General features: G+C 41.1%; 1 protein-coding gene across 2 annotated transcripts in view; it reads right to left on the reverse strand.

Annotated features, from left to right (window-relative positions):
* The window catches only part of ccdc39 (coiled-coil domain 39 molecular ruler complex subunit), a 115,994-nt gene that overhangs the window by 85,940 nt on the left and 13,198 nt on the right, over positions 1-16,856 (reverse strand). For both annotated transcript variants that reach the window (XM_063044854.1, XM_063044855.1), the window contains exons 7-9: positions 16,523-16,714; positions 15,091-15,194; positions 9,531-9,663 (exon numbers count right to left, since the gene is read on the reverse strand). In XM_063044854.1, the coding sequence (XP_062900924.1) occupies positions 9,531-9,663; positions 15,091-15,194; positions 16,523-16,714 (429 nt within the window). The remainder of the gene's footprint in view (positions 1-9,530; positions 9,664-15,090; positions 15,195-16,522; positions 16,715-16,856) is intronic.

Below are 16,856 nucleotides of genomic sequence, written 5' to 3' on the forward strand. Positions count from 1 at the left end.
TGCTAGCCATTTCAGCTCTGGGGAAAAGCCTCTGACCATCCACATGATCAATGCCTCTCATTATCTTGCACACCTCTATCAGGTCACCTCTCATCCTCCATCGCTCCAAGGAGAAAAGGCCAAGTTCACTCAACCTATTCTCATAAGGCATGCTCCCCAATCCAGGCAACATCCTTGTAAATTTCCTCTGCACCCTTTCTATGGTTTCCACGTCCTTCCTGTAGTGAGGCGACCAGAACCGAGCACAGTACTCCAAGTGGGGTCTGACCAGGGTCCTATATAGCTGCAACATTACCTCTCAGCTCTTAAACTCAGTCCCATAGTTGACAAAGGCCAATGCACTGTATGCCTTCTTAACCACACAGTCAACCTGCGTAGCAGCTTTGTGTGTCCTATGGACTCGGACCCCAAGATCCCTCTGATCCTTCACACTGCCAAGACTTTTGCCATTAATGCTATATTCTGCCATCATATTTGACCTACCAAAATGAACCACCTCACACTTATCTGGGTTGAACTCCATCTGCCACTTTTCAGTCCAGCTTTACATCCCATCAATGTCCCGTTGTAACCTCTGACAGCCCTCCACACTATCCACAACACTCCCAACCTTTGTATCATCAGCAAATTTACTAGCCCATCCCTCCACTTCCACATCCAGGTCATTTCTAAAAATCACAAAGAGTAAGGGTCCTAGAACAGATCCCTGAGGCACACCACTGGTCACTGACCTCCATGCAGAATATGACCCGTCTACAGTCACTCTTTGCCTTCTGGGGGCAGGCCAGTTCTGGATCCACAAAGCAATGTCCCCTTGGATCCCATACCTCCTTACTTTCTCAATAAGTGCCTCTCAGGATCTTCTCCATCAACTTTTCAACCACTGAAGTAAGACTCACTGGCCTATAATTTCCTGGGCTATCTCTACTCCCTTTCTAGAATAAGGGAACGACATCTGCAACCCTCCAATCCTCTGGAACTTCTCCCGTCCTCATTGATGATGCAAAGATCATTGCTAGAGGCTCAGCAATCTCCTCCCTCGCTTCCCACAGTAGCCTGGGGTACATCCCGTCCGGTCCCGGTCACTTATCCAAATTGATGCTTTCCAAAAGTTCCAGCACATCCTCTTTCTTAATATCTACATTCTCAAGCTTATCAGTCCACTGCAAGTCATCCCTACAATTGCCAAGATCCTTTTCAATCGAAAGAGAGGTGAGAGTGAATATTGGACCCCTGGAAAATGATGCTGGCAAGGTAACAATGTGGGACAAAGAAATGGCGGATGAACTGAATAAGTCTTTTGCGCCAGTCTTCACTGTGGAAGACACCAGCAGTATGCCAGAAATTTGAGAGTGCCAGGGGGCAGAAGTGACTGTACTTACTGTTACTAAGGAGAAGGTGCATGGGAAGTTGAAAGTTCTGAAGATAGGTAACTCACCTGGAACAGATGGGCCACATGCCAGGATCCTGAAAGAGGTAGCTAAAAAGATTGGGGAGGCATTAGTAATGATCTTTCAAGAATCACTAGATTCTGGAATGGGTCAGAGGGACTAGAAAATTGCAAATGTCACTTCACTCTTTAAGAAGGGAGGGAGGCAGAAGAAAGGAAATGATAGACCTGTTAGCTCAACTTCAGTGGTTGAGAAGATGTTGGAGTCTAATATTCCAACAGAGTACTTGGAGGCACATGATCAAGGCACAACTGAGCAGGTGCGTGGACGTCAGTGAGTTAGACTGGCGGGAAGAATTTTAAAAGAAGACAGCTTTATAGAGTGGGCATCAGAGTAGAGGGAGTCAGAGTTGGAGGGCTTTGGCTCAACAGGGCTTCAGCAATAAAGGGTCGAGGCGAGGTAAGTTACTTGTGAAGAAGAATGAATAGGAATAGGAAGTATGTCTGCAAGGCTGGTGTTCTGTACTGGGTGTAGGAGGTGGAATGTCTGGGAGACTCCCAGCCTCCTGGACAGCCACATCTGTGCCAGGTGCGTCGAGCTGCAACTCCTTAGGAATCGTGTTAGGGAACTGGAGAAGCAGCTCGATGACCTTAGTCTGGACAGGGGAAGTGAGGAGGTGATAGGAGCAATGGGCACGTAGTCACACCGGGGCCTCGGGAGACAGATAAGTAGGTAACAATCAGGAGAGGGAAGGGCAAGAGTCAGATACTAGAAAGTATCACTGTGGCTGTCTCCCTTAACAATAAGTAGTCCTGTTTGAGTACTGTTGGGGGTGGGGTGGAATGACCTACCTGGGGAAAGCAACAGTGGCCGTGCCTCTGGCACAGAGTCTGGCCCTGTGGCTCAGAAGGATAGGGAAAGGAAGAGGATGGCAGCATTGATACGGGACTCTGTAGTTAGGGGGTTAGACAGGCAATTCTGTGGACACAAAAACAGAGGTCCTGAAAACAAACTACAGGGAGTTAGGAAAGAAGCTGAGAAGCAGGACTACAAGAGTAGTAATCTCTTGATTACTGCCCGTGCCATGCAACAGTGAGTATAGGAATAGAGTGAGGTGGTGGATAAATGTGTGGCTGAGAGATTGGAGCCGGTGGCAGGGATTCAGATTTCTGGATCATTGGGACATCTTATGGGGCAGGTGTGACCTGTACAATAAGGATGTGTTGCACCTGAATCCAAGGGGGACTAATATCATGGCAGGGAGGTTTGCTAAGGCTATTGGGGAGAGTTTAAACTAGAATTGGTGGGGGGTGCGTGGGAACCGAACTGAAGAGACAGAGGAAGGGGCGGTTGGCTCACAATTAGAGAAAACTTGTAGGCAGTGTGAGAGGGAGGATAGGCAGGTGATAGAGAAGGGATGCACTCAGATTAATCGTTTGAGATGTGTCTATTTTAATGCAAGGTGTATCATGAACAAAGCGGATGAGCTTAGAGTGTGGATCAGTACTTGCAGCTATAATGTTGTGGCCATTACAGTAACGTGGGTGGCTCAGGGGCAGGAATGGCTATTTAGAGTGCCAGGCTTTAGACGTTTCAGAAAGGACAGCGAGGGGTCAAAAGAGGTACCGCTGATCAGAGATAGTGTCATGGCTGCAGAAAAGGAGGAAGTCATGGAAGGATTACCTACTGAGTCTCTGTATGTGGAAGTTAGAAACAGGAAGGGTCAATAACTCTACTGGGTGTTTTTTTTTTTATATAGACCACCCAATAGTAACAGGGATATCGATGAGCAGATAGGGAGACAGATTCTGTAATGGTGCAATAATAACAGGGTTGGCATGATGAGAGATTTTAATTTCCCCAATATTGATTGCCATCTCCCTAGAGCAAGGGGTTTAGATGGGGTGGAGTTTGTTAGGTGTATTCAGGAAGGTTTCCTGACACAATATGTAGATAAGCCTATAAGAGGAGAGGCTGTACTTGATCTGGTATTGGGAAATGCACCTGATCAGGTGTCTGGTTTCCCAGTGGGAGAGCATTTTGGAGATAGTGATCACAATTCTATCTCCTTTACCATAGCATTGGAGAGGGTTAGGAGCAGACAAGTTAGGAAAAGGCTTAATTGGAGTAAGGGAAAATATGAAGCTCTCAGGCAGGAACTTGGAAGTATAAATTGGGAGCAGATGTTCTCAGGGAAATGTACAGCAGAAATGTGTCAAATATTCAGGGCATAGTTGCGTGACGTTTTGCATAGGTATGTTCCAATGAGACAGGGAAAGGATGGTAGGGTACAGGGACCATGGTGTACAAAGGCTGTTGAAAATCTAGTCAAGAAGAAAAGAAAAGCTTACAAGAGGTTCGAAAAACTAGGTAATGATAGGGATCTAGAAAACTATAAGGTTAACAGGAAGGAGCTTAAGAGTGAAATTAGGAGAGCCAGAAGGGGCCGCGAGAAGGCCTCGGTGAGTAGGAGTCAGGAAAACCCAAGGCATTCTACAAGAATGTGAAGGGCATGAGGATAAGACGTGAGAGAATAGGACCAATCAAGTCTGACAGTGGAAAAGTGTGTGTGGAACCGGAGGAGGTAGCGGAGGTACTTAATGAATGCTTTGCTTTAGTATTCACTACGGAAGAGGACCTTGGCGATTGACAGTGGACTGAAAAGCTTGAGCATATAGACATTAAGAAAGAGGATGTGCTGGAGCTTTTGGAAAGCATCAAGTTGAATAAGTCACCGGGACCGGATGAGATATACCCCAGGCTACTGTGGGAAGCGAGGAAGGATATTGCTGAGCCTCTGACAATGAGCTTTGCATCATCAATGGGGATGGGAGAGGTTCCGGAGGATTGGAGGGCTGCAGATGTTGGTCCCTTATTCAAGAAAGGGAGTAGAGATAGCCCAGGAAATTATAGACCAGTGGTTGGTAAGTTGATGGAGAAGATCCTGAGGGGCAGGATTTATGAACATTTGAAGAGGCATAATATGATTAGGAATAGTCACCTTGGCTTTGTCAAATAAAAGTTGCTGGTGAACGCAGCAGGCCAGGCAGCATCTCTAGGAAGAGGTACAGTCGATGTTTTGTACCTCTTCCTAGAGAGCTGCCTGGCCTGCTGCGTTCACCAGCAACTTTTATGTGTGTTGCTTGAAATTCCAGCATCTGCATATTTCCTTGTGTTTGGCTTTGTCGAAGGCAGGTTGTTCCTTACGAGCCTGATTGAATTTTTTGAGGATGTAGAGCAGTACATTGATGATGGTAGAGCAGTAGATGTAGTGTATATCGATTTCAGTAAGGCATTTGATAAAGTACCCCATGCAAGACTTATTGAGAAAGTAAGGAGGCATGGGATCCAAGGAGACCTTGCTTTGTGGATCCAGAATTGGCTTGCCCACAGAAGGCAAAGGGTGGTTGTAGACGGGTCACATTCTGCATGGATGTCCGTGACCAGTGGTGTGCCTCAGGGATCCTTCTCTTTGTGATTTTTATAAATGACCTGCATGAGGAAGTGGAGGGATGGGTTAGTAAGTTTGCTGATGACAAAGATTGGAGGTGTTGTGAATAGTGTGGAGGGCTGTCAGAGGTTACAAAGGGACATCGATAGGATGCAAAACTGGGCTGAGAAGTGGCAGATGGAGTTCAAGAGTGAGGTGGTTCATTACGGTAGGTCAAATATGATGGCAGAATATCTTATTAATGGTAAGACCCTTGGCAGTGTGGAGGATCAGAAGGATCTTGGGGTCCAAGTCCATAGGACACTCTAAGCTGCTGCGCAGGTTGACTGTGTGGTTAAGAAGGCATACGGTGTATTGGCCTTCATCAACCGTGGGACTGAGTTCAAGAGCCAAAAGGTAATGTTACAGCTATTTCATACCCTGGTCAGACCCCACTTGGGAGTACTGTGCTCAGTTCTGGTCATTTCACTTCAGGAAGGATGTGGAAGCTATAGAAAGGGTGCAGAGATTTACATGGATGTTACCTGGATTGGGGAGCATGTCTAATGAGAAAAGGTTGAGTGAACTCGGCCTTTTCTCCTTGGAGCGACGGAGGATGAGAGGTGACCTGATAGAGGTGTACAGGATAATGAGAGGCATTGATCGTGTGGATAGTCTGAGACTTTTTCCCAGGGCTGAAATGGCTAGCACAAGAGGGTATAGTTTTAAGGTGCTTGGGAGAAGGTACAGAGGAGATGTCAGAGGTAAGTTTTTTTATGCAGAGAGTGGTGAGTGCGTGGAATGGGCTGCCAGCGACTGTGGTGGAAGCAGGGGTAATAGGGTCAATAGGGCCAAAGTTAGCATGGTTTCCTTTAGAGGAAATCTCGCCTGACAAATTTGTTGTAATTCTTTGAGAAATAACAGGCAAGATAGAGAAAGGAGAGTCAGTGAATGGGGTTTACTTGTATTTTCAGAAGGCATTTGACAAGTTGTTACACATGAGGCTGCTTAACAAGATAAAAGTCCATAGTTTTATAGGAAAGATACTAGCATGAATAGAAGATTTGCTGATTGGAAAGAGGCAGGGTGGGAATAAAGGGTGCCTTTTCTGGTTGGCTGACTATGACTAGTGGTGTTCTGCAGGGGTCTGTGTTGGGACTGCTTCTTTTCATGTTATATATTAATGATATATAAAATGTGTCTACCCTTTAAAGATAAAGATGAGCTTTATTTGTCAAATGTACATGCCAGTGATATGATTCTGATTCTGAAGTGCAACCCTGGACCTCATGGGAGGTCAGTAACTGCCAGCGATGGTGGTGGAGGTGGATATGATACGGTCTTTTAGGAGACTCCTGGATAGTTACATAGAGCTTAGAAAAATAGAGGGCTATGGGTAACCCTAGGTAATTTCTAAAGTAAGTACATGTTCAGCACAGCATTGTGGACCGAAGGGCCTGTATTGTGCTGTAGGTTTTCTATATTCTATGTTCTATGATATATGCCCTTAAAGCGCAGAGCATGACATGCATCATAAATAACAGGGTCCTGGAGAGTGTTGTACAATGAAGAAATAATAGGGGTACACGTACACTGAAAGTGGTGACACAAGTAGGGAGGGTACTGAAAGAAGCGGTTTGCCACACTTGCCTTCATCTATCACAATACTGAATATAAGAGTTGAGAAATCATGTTACAAATGTACAAGATGTTTGCAATGCCGCATTCTGATGCAGTTCTGGTCAGAAGGTAGGTAGGAAGGATGTCATTAAATTCCAGTGCAAAACAGAGGCTTCACTGCGACTGGAGAGTTTAGGTCATAAGGATAGACTGGATAAACTGGAAATTTAAGAGGCTGAGGGGTGACTCTTTAAGAGTTAACAAAATCATGAGAGGCATAGATAAGGTGGATAGCCAAAATCTTTTCCCTGAGGGTTGGGGAGTCCAAAACTAAAGACCATAAGTTTAAGATGACAGGGGCAAAATTTACAAGGGCCCGAGGGGCAAAATGAAAAATGAGAGGATGGTGAATCTTTGGAAGGAGCTGCCAGGGGATGTGATTGAGCCAGGTTTAAAATGTTATTTGAACCCTTACATGAATAACAAAGGTTTATAGGGACAGGAAGCAAATGTAACCAAATGCAATTAGTTCAGAAAGGTAACTTAGTTTGCCCAGGTGGTGCTGTGTCACAGGATCTGTTTCGTCGCAGTATTGATCTAGGACTATATCCCTTCTTAAATAAGGAGACAAAATTGTGCCCAGTTCTCCAGGTGTGGCTTCACTAGTATCCTGTAAAATTATAACAATAATTACTATTCCTAAACTCCAACGCTCTTGCAATACAGGCTATTTGTTTTCCTAAACTGCACCCATCAGCTATCTTTTTTACTAGTTGTACACAAGAATATCTAGGACTTTTCCTATTTTGAATCTGCAATCTTTCTTCATTTAAACAGTAGTCTGCCTTTGGATCCTTCTCACCTAAATACATAACCTCACACTTTCTCATATTAAACTCTGTTACCAAAGTTTTCACCTGCTCTCTCAACCTACACTCTATCCAGTCAGAGTCCTAATATCCTCACTGCAACATGCCCTTTCAGCCATTTTCACGTCACTGGTGATGGCATCTGTGGTTACAGATTCTAATGGTGTATATTTCTGAAATTAGAGAGGGGAAAGATTGCAAAGCAGAGAGAGATCTAGGTATTCTTAACCACAAACTGCAAAATATTAGCAGGTAAGTGCAGAAAAATATATGGCATAAGTACATTAGCAAGAAAATATAAGGCATTTCTCCAGCTGCTGGTCGTCCATCTCCCCAAAGCCCAGTTTTGAGTTGCCAGATCTGTTCTGAAACTATGTGTGGCTAGGCATAGCTCAAATACCATCTATGAATTTGCTGATGATACAACCATTGTTGTTAGAATCTCAGGTGGTGATGAGAGGGCATACAGGAGTGAGATATGCCAACTAGTGGAGTGGTGCTGCAGCAACAACCTGGCACTCAATGTCAGTAAGACAAAAGAGCTGACTGTGGATTTCCGAAAGGGTAAGTCAAAGGAACGCATACCAATCCTCACAGAGGGATCAGAAGTGGGGAGAGTGAGCAGTTTCAAGTTCCTGGGTGTCAAGATCTCTGAGGATCTAACCTGGTCCCAACATATTGATGTAGTCATAAAGAAGGCAAGACAGTGGCTATACTTTATTTGGAGCTTGAAGAGATTTGGCATGTCAACAAATACACGAGAGCATTCTGACAGGCTGCATCACTGTCTGGTATGGAGGGGCTTCTGCACAGGACTGAAAGAAGCTGCAGAAGGTTGTAAATCTAGTCAGCTCCATCTTGGGCACTAGCCTACAAAGTACTCAGGACATCTTCAAGGAGCAGTGTCTCAGCAAGGCAGCGTCCATTATTAAGGACCTCCAGCACCCAGGGCATGCCCTTTTCTCACTGTTACCATCAGGTAGGAGGTATAGAAGCCTGAAGGCACATACTCAGAGATTCAGGAACAGTTTCTTTCCCTCTGCCATCCGATTCCTAACTGGACATTGAAGCTTTGGACACTACCTCACCTTTTTTAAAAATATATAGTATTTCTGTTTTTTGCATGTTTTAATCAATTCAATATACGTATACTGTAATTGATTTACATAATTATTTATTTATTTATTTTAAAAAATTCTCTTCTATATTATGTATTGCATTGAACTGCTGCTGCTGCTAAGTTAACAAATTTCAGGTTACATGCCTGTGAAAATAAATCTGATTCTGATTCCAATTCTGAAATTGCACACTCTCTCCACTCCTGATCCCTCTATGATGATTGGTTTGTGTTCCCCCATCTTACTATATGCTGGATAGCTCTTGCAATTTAGATAACTGTACCCAGGTTTCTGTGAGGAGGACTACACATGGTTGATTGGGCTGAGAACAACTTGACTGTGTCTGTATTCAGTGCCTAGGTGATGGTAGGTTATCCATCCAGTTTTATTCATTCCCTGCTTGAATGTCACAATACCGCTGCAGGTAATTCTGAGCTTGTGGATGTAATGGAGTCGCTTTGTGCAATTTTATTTCATATGGATGCTTAATGTTCCAGGATGCATATAGCACATCCAGGACAATTGAACACAAATGGTTAGATTTTAAAGATATGCTGATCTTAGCAAATATTGGTCTAGCCATTTATATATTTCATACTATGTGGAATGACAACTACCCACTTGGTCAATTGACTCATTTAAATCCAAAACATCCAAATTGTTCATAAAAACTGCAATATTCTTTTCAATTCCTAACAAGTTCTCTCTGCTTTCACTCCTTCTGATTTACATTCCTCACACTCAGGTCAGTCTATTTACAGTCACTGTATATTTTTCATAGGAAATGGTATTGTATAGTTCCTGCAGTTAATTAAAGGGTAATTGTTGTTCTTGGAAGTTTCTGTAGTTACACAGCTGCTTGGCTCCTCTCCATGTTATCTCAATAACCTCTCCATGCTTGCTCCACAGAAACTATCTTAGATACAACTGTTCTATATGATTTGCTGATAGCTTTATAAAATGTATGCTCTTTGGAATGTCATAGGCATTTACAAAGTTTTATTTAAATCAACACTATACCAACTAAAAAAAAATATATGTTTTAAGTCACAGGACTTAAAAAGTCCTGGTCTTACTTTAAATTTACTTGTCATTTACTTACCTTTACTACTTTTTCTTCATTTTTCAGTTCTTTCTCCATTCTAGCCACCTGTTCCTCGGTACTCACCACTTTTTCAGTCACAGCTTTGAGTTTGTCCTCAAGAGCTTTGCTTTCCTCTTTCGCTTTCATTAGTCTGCAAGTTAAATAATAAAACTGATCTACATAATCAACATCAAATCCTCACCCAGTATTGTTTCAGTGAAACCATTAATAGGATACTTTTTTTGGTTCATAGGGAAGCACAATCCACACAACCACTACTCACTGTGTAAAAACCTGCCTCTGACATCCCCCCTATGCCTTCTTCCAATCACCTCACAATTATGCCCTTTCATATCAGCTATTTCCACCCTGGGAAAACGGTATTGACTGTCCATCCTGTGCACCCTACCATCTTATACACCTTTATAAAGTCATCTCTCATCCTCCTTTGCTTGAAAGAGAAAAACCTTAGCTTGCTCAACCTATCCTCATAGACATGCACTCCAATCTAGGCAGCACGCTGGTAAATCTCCACTGCACCCTCTCGAGAACTTCCAGATCTTTCCTACAAAGAACTACAAAGTGACTAGAATTGAATACAATACACCAAGTGTGGTCTAACCAAAGTTTTTTTAGAGCTGCAAGATTACCTCATGGGTCTTGAACTTAATCCCCTGTCTCATGAAGGCCAGCCTACCATATGCCTTCTCAACCATCCTATCAACTTGTGCAGCAACTTTGAGGGATCTATGGATGTGAACTCAGATCCCTCTGTTCCTCCACACTGCTGAGAATCCTGCCATTAACCCAGTACTCTGCCTTCAGATTTAGACTTCCGAAGTAAATCACTTCACACTTTACCAGATTGAATTCCATTTGCCACATTTCAGCCCAGCTCTGCATCCTGTCAAATGCCCCATTCTAACCTATGATAATCTTCTACACCATTCACAAAACCACCAATCATCGTGTAATCTGAAATCTTATTACACCACCCTTCCGATTCCTCGCCCAAGTCATTTATTTTAAAAAAATCAGAAAAAGCAGGGGTTTAAGAACAGATCGTTATGGAACACAACTAGTCACCAACCTCCAGGCAGAATACTCTCCAATCACTAGAATCATGAGAGTATTATGAATTCGTGCAGCCAAGTTTCCCTGGTTACCATGCTCTGACTTTCTGAATACATCTACCATGTCAAACGCTTTACTGAACTCCATTTACCACATCTACTTCATCAAACTGTTTTGTCACTTCCTCGAAGAAATCAATCAGGCACAACTTGCCCTCACAAAACCATGCCAACTATCCCTAATCAGACCATGCATCACCAATTGATCACAATTTCTCCTACCAAACTTAAAAACCCCCAACAGCTTGATTGTGTTTCTATTTATATCAGTCTTAGATGTTATATTCTCTATAAAAACTTCTATTTATGTCTATAATCCAAACAGTTGAGCTGTTGTAAATATTCTAAAGCATTTGTTATACTTTCTATTTTCTTTTCAGCCTTTAACTACATGACCAGCCAGGGCAGGCCCATAAGACCATAATGACATAGGAGTAGAATTAGGCCATTTGGCCCATTAAATCTGCTCTGCCATTCAATCATGGTGGATCCTTTTCTCCTTTTCTCCCCCTCCTCAGCCCCACACATTTTACATGTTTGAGCAGCAGTGCACTGAGGAGTGCACTAGAAGAGGGATCTGGGAACACAGATCCATAATTCATTGAAAGTGGTGTCACAGGTAGATAGTGCTGTAAAGAAAGCTTTTAGCAAATTGGCCTTCACAAATCAATGTATTGAGTATGGGAGTGGAGATGTTACGTTGAAATTGTACAAGACATTGGTACAAGAGTATTGTGCCCAGTTTCGGTCACCTACCTTCAAAATTCAAAGTACAAAGTAAAATTTATTATCAGAGGATATTCATGTCACCAAATACAACTCTGAGATTCTTTTTCTGTGGGCATACTTACCAAATCTATAGAACAGTAACTGTAAACAATGGACAACAAACTGTGTAAATGCAGATATAAATAAATAACAATAAATAATGAGCATAAATTACAAGATAAAAGAGTCCTTAAATGAGTGTGGTTATCCCCGTTTGTTCAAAAGCCTGATGGGTGACAGGTAGTAACTGTTCTTGAACCTGATGGTTTGAGTCTTAGGGCACTTGTACCTTCTACATGATGGCAGCAGTAAGAAAAGTAAATGGCCTGGGTAGTGAGGATCTTTGATGATGGATGCTCTTTTCTACAGCAACATTTCATGCAGATGTGCTCAACGGTAGGGAGAGTCTTTGTCCATGATGTACTGGGCCAAATCCACTATCTTTTGTAGGATTTTCCACTCAAGGGCATTGGTGTTCCCCTATCAAGCTGTAATGCAGCCAGTCAGCACACTTTCCACCACACATCTCTAGAAGTTCGCCAAGGTTCTTGAGGACATGCCGAGTCTCTGCAGACTCCTGAGGAAGTAGAGGTGCTGTTGTAAATTTTAATAATTATATTTATATGGTGGGTCCAGAAAAGGTCCTCTGAGATAGCCACACCCGACAATTTGAAGTTACTGACCCTCTTCACCTCTGATCATCTGATGATTACTGGTTCATGGACCTCTGGCTTCCCTCTCCTGAAGTCTACAATCAGTTCCTTGGTCTTATTGATACTGAGTGAGAGGTTGTTGTTATTACACCACTCAGTCAATTTTTCAATCTCCCTCCTGTATGCTGATTCATTACTACCTTTGATACAACCCACGAAAGTGGTGTCATCAGCAAACTTGTATATGGTGTTGGAGCTTTACACAGTCATAGGAAATATGTAAATAAGAATGAAAGAGTGCAGAGAAAGGTTGCAAAGATGTTGCCAAGACTTGAGAACCTGAGTTATAGAGAAAACTTGAATAGGTTAGGAATTTATTCCCTAGAACATAAAAGATTGAGGGGAGATTTGATAGAAGTATACAAAATTATGAGGGGTATAGATAGGGTAAATGCAAGCAGGCTTTTTCCACTGAGGTTGTGTGAGGCTACAACTAGAGGTCATAGGTTAAGGATGAAAAGTGAAATACGTAAGGGTAATCTGAGGGGGAACTTCTTCACTCAGAGGGTGGTGAGAGTGTGGTGGGTGCAGGGTCAATTTCAACATTTAAAAGAAATTTGGATAGGTACGCAGATGGGAAAAGTATTCCAGGCTATGGCCCAAGTGCAGGTCAATGGGACTAGGCAGATTAATGGTTCAGCACAAACTAGAAGGGCCTGTTTCTGTGCTGCGGTGTCCTATGACTGTGACTCTATAATTCGAGGTTACTTCAACAAAATCAAAGCTGTCCTCCCTTGCAACTTATTGCCAATTAGCTGGATTCTATGAGCTTCAGCATATCACAATATATATAGAAAGATATTGTATTTGATCTTCATGTTCATTGAAGTTATCAGGGTACTGAGTAGACTTATGTTTTTTAGAGCATAAAGTTGGAGTTAAAGGAATTACCTTTAATGCTGATCCTTAAAAAATACACGGATATAAAAGACAGTATGAAGTGATGTCACTTGGTCATAACTGGTGGTGTTTGAGGATTATAGCCTTATAAATTTCAGTATTAGCATAAAAGAATGTTGTCGTTTTACCTATGTTGTGGAGTATAATAACAACCTTTGTCCATTTTTCTACTCAGATAGTAGCTACAAATACAAATTTAAATAACTTTCAATGCCTACTTACATTTATATATCACGATTACCAGGAAAGTGGATGAAGGGAAGGCAGTGGATGTTGTCTACATGGACTTCAGTAAGACCTTTGACAAGGTCCCGCATGGGAAGTTAGTTAGGAAGATTCAGTCGCTAGGTATACATGGAGAAGTAGTAAATTGGATTAGACATTGGCTCAATGGAAAAAGCCAGAGAGTGGTAGTGGAGGATTGTTTCTCTGAGTGGAGGCCTGTGACTAGTGATGTGCCACAGGGATCAGTGTGGGTCCATTGTTATTTGTCAGCAATATCAATGATCTGGATGATAATGTGGTAAACTGGATCAGCAAATTTGTTGATGATACAAAGATTGGAGGTGTAGTGGACAGTGAGGAAGGTTTTCAAAGCTTGCAGAGGGATTTGGACCAGCTGGAAAAATGGGCTGAAAAATGGCAGATGGAGTTTAATACAGACAAGTGTGAGGTATTGTACTTTGGAAGGACAAACCAAGGTAGAACATACAAGGTAAATGGTAGGGCACTAAGGAGTGCAGTAGAACAGAGGGATCTGGGAATACAGATACAAAATTCCCTAAAAGTGGTGTCACAGGTAGTTAGGGTATTAAAGAGAGCTTTTGGTTCATTGGCCTTTATAAATCAAAGTATTGAGTATAAGAGTTGGAATGTTATGGTGAGGTTGTATAAAGCATTGGTGAGGCTGAATTTGGAGTATCGTATGCGGTTTTGGTCACCAAATTATGGGAAAGATATTAATAAGGTTGAAAGAGTGCAGAGAAGGTTTACGAGGATGTTGCCGGGACTTGAGAAACTGAGTTATGGAGAAAGGTTGAATAGGTTAAGATTTTATTCCCTGGAGTGAAGAAGAATGAGGGGAGATTTGATAGAGGTATATAAAATTATGATGGGTATAGATAGAGTGAATGCAAGCAGGCTTTTTCCACTGAGGCTAGGGGAGAAAAAAACCAGAGGATATGGGTTAAGGGTGAAGGGGGAAAAGTTTAAAGGGAACATTGGGGGGGGGTTCTTCACATAGAGAGTGGTGGGAGTGTGAAATGAGCTGCCAGATGAAGTGGTAAATGCAGACTCACTTTTAACATTTAAGAAAAACTTGGACAGGTACATGGATGAGAGGTGTATGGAGGGATTTGGTCCAGGTGCAGGTCAGTGGGACTAGGGAGAAAAATGGTTCAGCACAGCCAAGAAGGGCCAAAAGGCCTGTTTCTGTGCTGTAATCTTCTATAGTTCTATGATTATAATGTGGTTTAGAGATACAAAATTATATAAAATGTACAAGGTAATTAAGAGAAATGATGAAAGCACAGTTGGATCCAGAATGTTTTAGAAAATGCTGAAACAAAGATATGGATGAAGAGGTTTGGTAGCTCCAGAGAATTACAGCAAAATGCCTGAAGGCTTTCACTAATCATGAGACAAAATTGGAATTAGGAAGAGTCAAGAGATGAAAGGAATACAAAAGTTTGATGAATCAAGATTATGAAGGAAAGTTTCTGGAGTTTGAATTCAATGTACAGGGAATGCTGAACTAAATTCAATCAATGTTAACATGTGCAAAGGACTTTCTTGACTGAAAAAGAATGGAATTGGCAGTGTTGGATAATTTGGATGCAGAAAAAGAGACCTCTGGAATAATCATCCCTGTTAACCTGAAAGCCAACACCTCTGCATTGGGAGAAGTTAAAACCTTTGCATAAAAATAGAAAATATTTTACTTAAGCACCTACACCAATCACACCTTTTTCTAGACAATTAAAATAAGTTAAATAGAAAATAAAATTGCCATGTTTATAATGGTAAAAATACATGCATCATAACAAAGAGTAATAATATTCTTACTTGTTGGATTTTTCTATGCTTTCCTGTTTCAAATTTGTTATTTGACTTCTGACAGTTTCCAGATCAGTTGCAGTTCTATCCACTCTGCTTTTTAAGGTGTCAAGCTGTACATATTACCAAAGAAATTTTAGATGACACTTTAAAATCACAATTCTGTACCATCAGCTGTTAGATTCCAATGCACAATTAAAATGAGCAACAGAATACTTATAGGGCTCATACATCTTCCATAACCTGCTCTATCATGAAGACTGAAGCCAAATCATACTTATGGAAATCCATAAATGTTTTTAAAAATCTCAGTTTTGGCTGCTACTGGTAAAACAGGTACACAACTTTTGTTTGAGGCATTTCCTATTTCTAATTGTTCTTGAAGCAAATGGTTTCATTTTTGTTTTCCAAATTCTATTCACTATGTCCTCATTATCTGGTGATCTGCTAAATTGTGTTTGTTGGAAATCAGAGTGCATTGCTCTACGTTCCTTTCTTGTGATATCTGGTGAATTCTTTTTGCCATAAGGTAGATAGCATTTCAAGTTCCTACACTTGAAAGCTTAACTGTTTTTCTTTCCACAGATGCTGCCTTACTTCCTGAGTGCTTCTAGCATCACAGTTTCTGATTTCTGTGAATCATATTTGCGATTGCTTTATCATGTATTAATGCCGTATTATTTTAAGAAGTGAATTGAAATTATTGACTCAAAAACCATTTCCCAAGATTTTACTTTTTAATGGCAATGATTTCAATCCACTTCTAGAGATAAACAGAAAGTTAAACTTTAAGGAATGGTCTAATTTAAGTCTTATCTGGAAGTCTGCTTCTGGTTCTCTGGAGTCCTTCATTTGTCTGTCAAGAACTACTAGTGTTGCAACACATGTAACTACTATTTTAAATAACCAGGCAGTTTATTGGCAGCTAGTACTTTTAGGAAGTAGTAACAAAAGATGTAAATGTTTTAAAAATATAAATGGAATAACATGATCATTTCATATATTTGAAAATTAATAACCTCAACAAGTATTCAATATAAAATATACTTGTTTAAATTTCTCCAAATTTTATTTTCCATCTTGAACATTTCTTACTTTCCTGCATTCATTGTTTGAAGCACCATATATTCAGACAACTTCTTTCACCCTTAATGAAGATGCTTTCAAGCTTAAAAAAAAACGTGTTCATTGAAAATATCTATTAAAACAAAGCAAGGTATTTTTTTCAAGTAACTTACTTTAACATTGCCTCTAAATCTGCAGCCCAACAACCCCTCTGAAATCAACAGGATCTTGTGTCTTTCACCATCCAATGTAAGATCTGCTAGGCAATTCTCTATTTGGAAATGCCAGCTTTTAGCTAATGGAATCCAACTAATTTACTTATTAGTATGAGATTTTCTATTTACAGCTGTTAAATTCAAAGAATTTTGTTAATTACCTCACTTTGTAGTTGAATACGGTTCGTTTCATGCATTTGATATTCTAATCGAAGCTTAGCTGCTTGACGTTCGCTTATGGAAATTTTTTTTTCAAATTCTTCATTGTTTTCACTCTCATTCTTAAGAAACTGTATCTTCTCATTCATGGCTGCTTCTTTTTCTCGTATTTCCTGTTTTACTTCTGCCAGTAACTGTTAAAGAGATGTCTTTAATATTATGTAATAATGTTATTAGCTAAATGCAGTTCAAAATTGTTCAAGGTGTATCTTTATTCAATGTCAAAGCTATTACAGTTATGGGATAAAGAACTTGTTCCCAAGACACTTCCATCCT

The sequence above is a fragment of the Mobula hypostoma genome, chromosome 4 (assembly GCF_963921235.1).
Source record: "Mobula hypostoma chromosome 4, sMobHyp1.1, whole genome shotgun sequence".
Lineage (NCBI taxonomy): Eukaryota > Metazoa > Chordata > Chondrichthyes > Myliobatiformes > Myliobatidae > Mobula > Mobula hypostoma.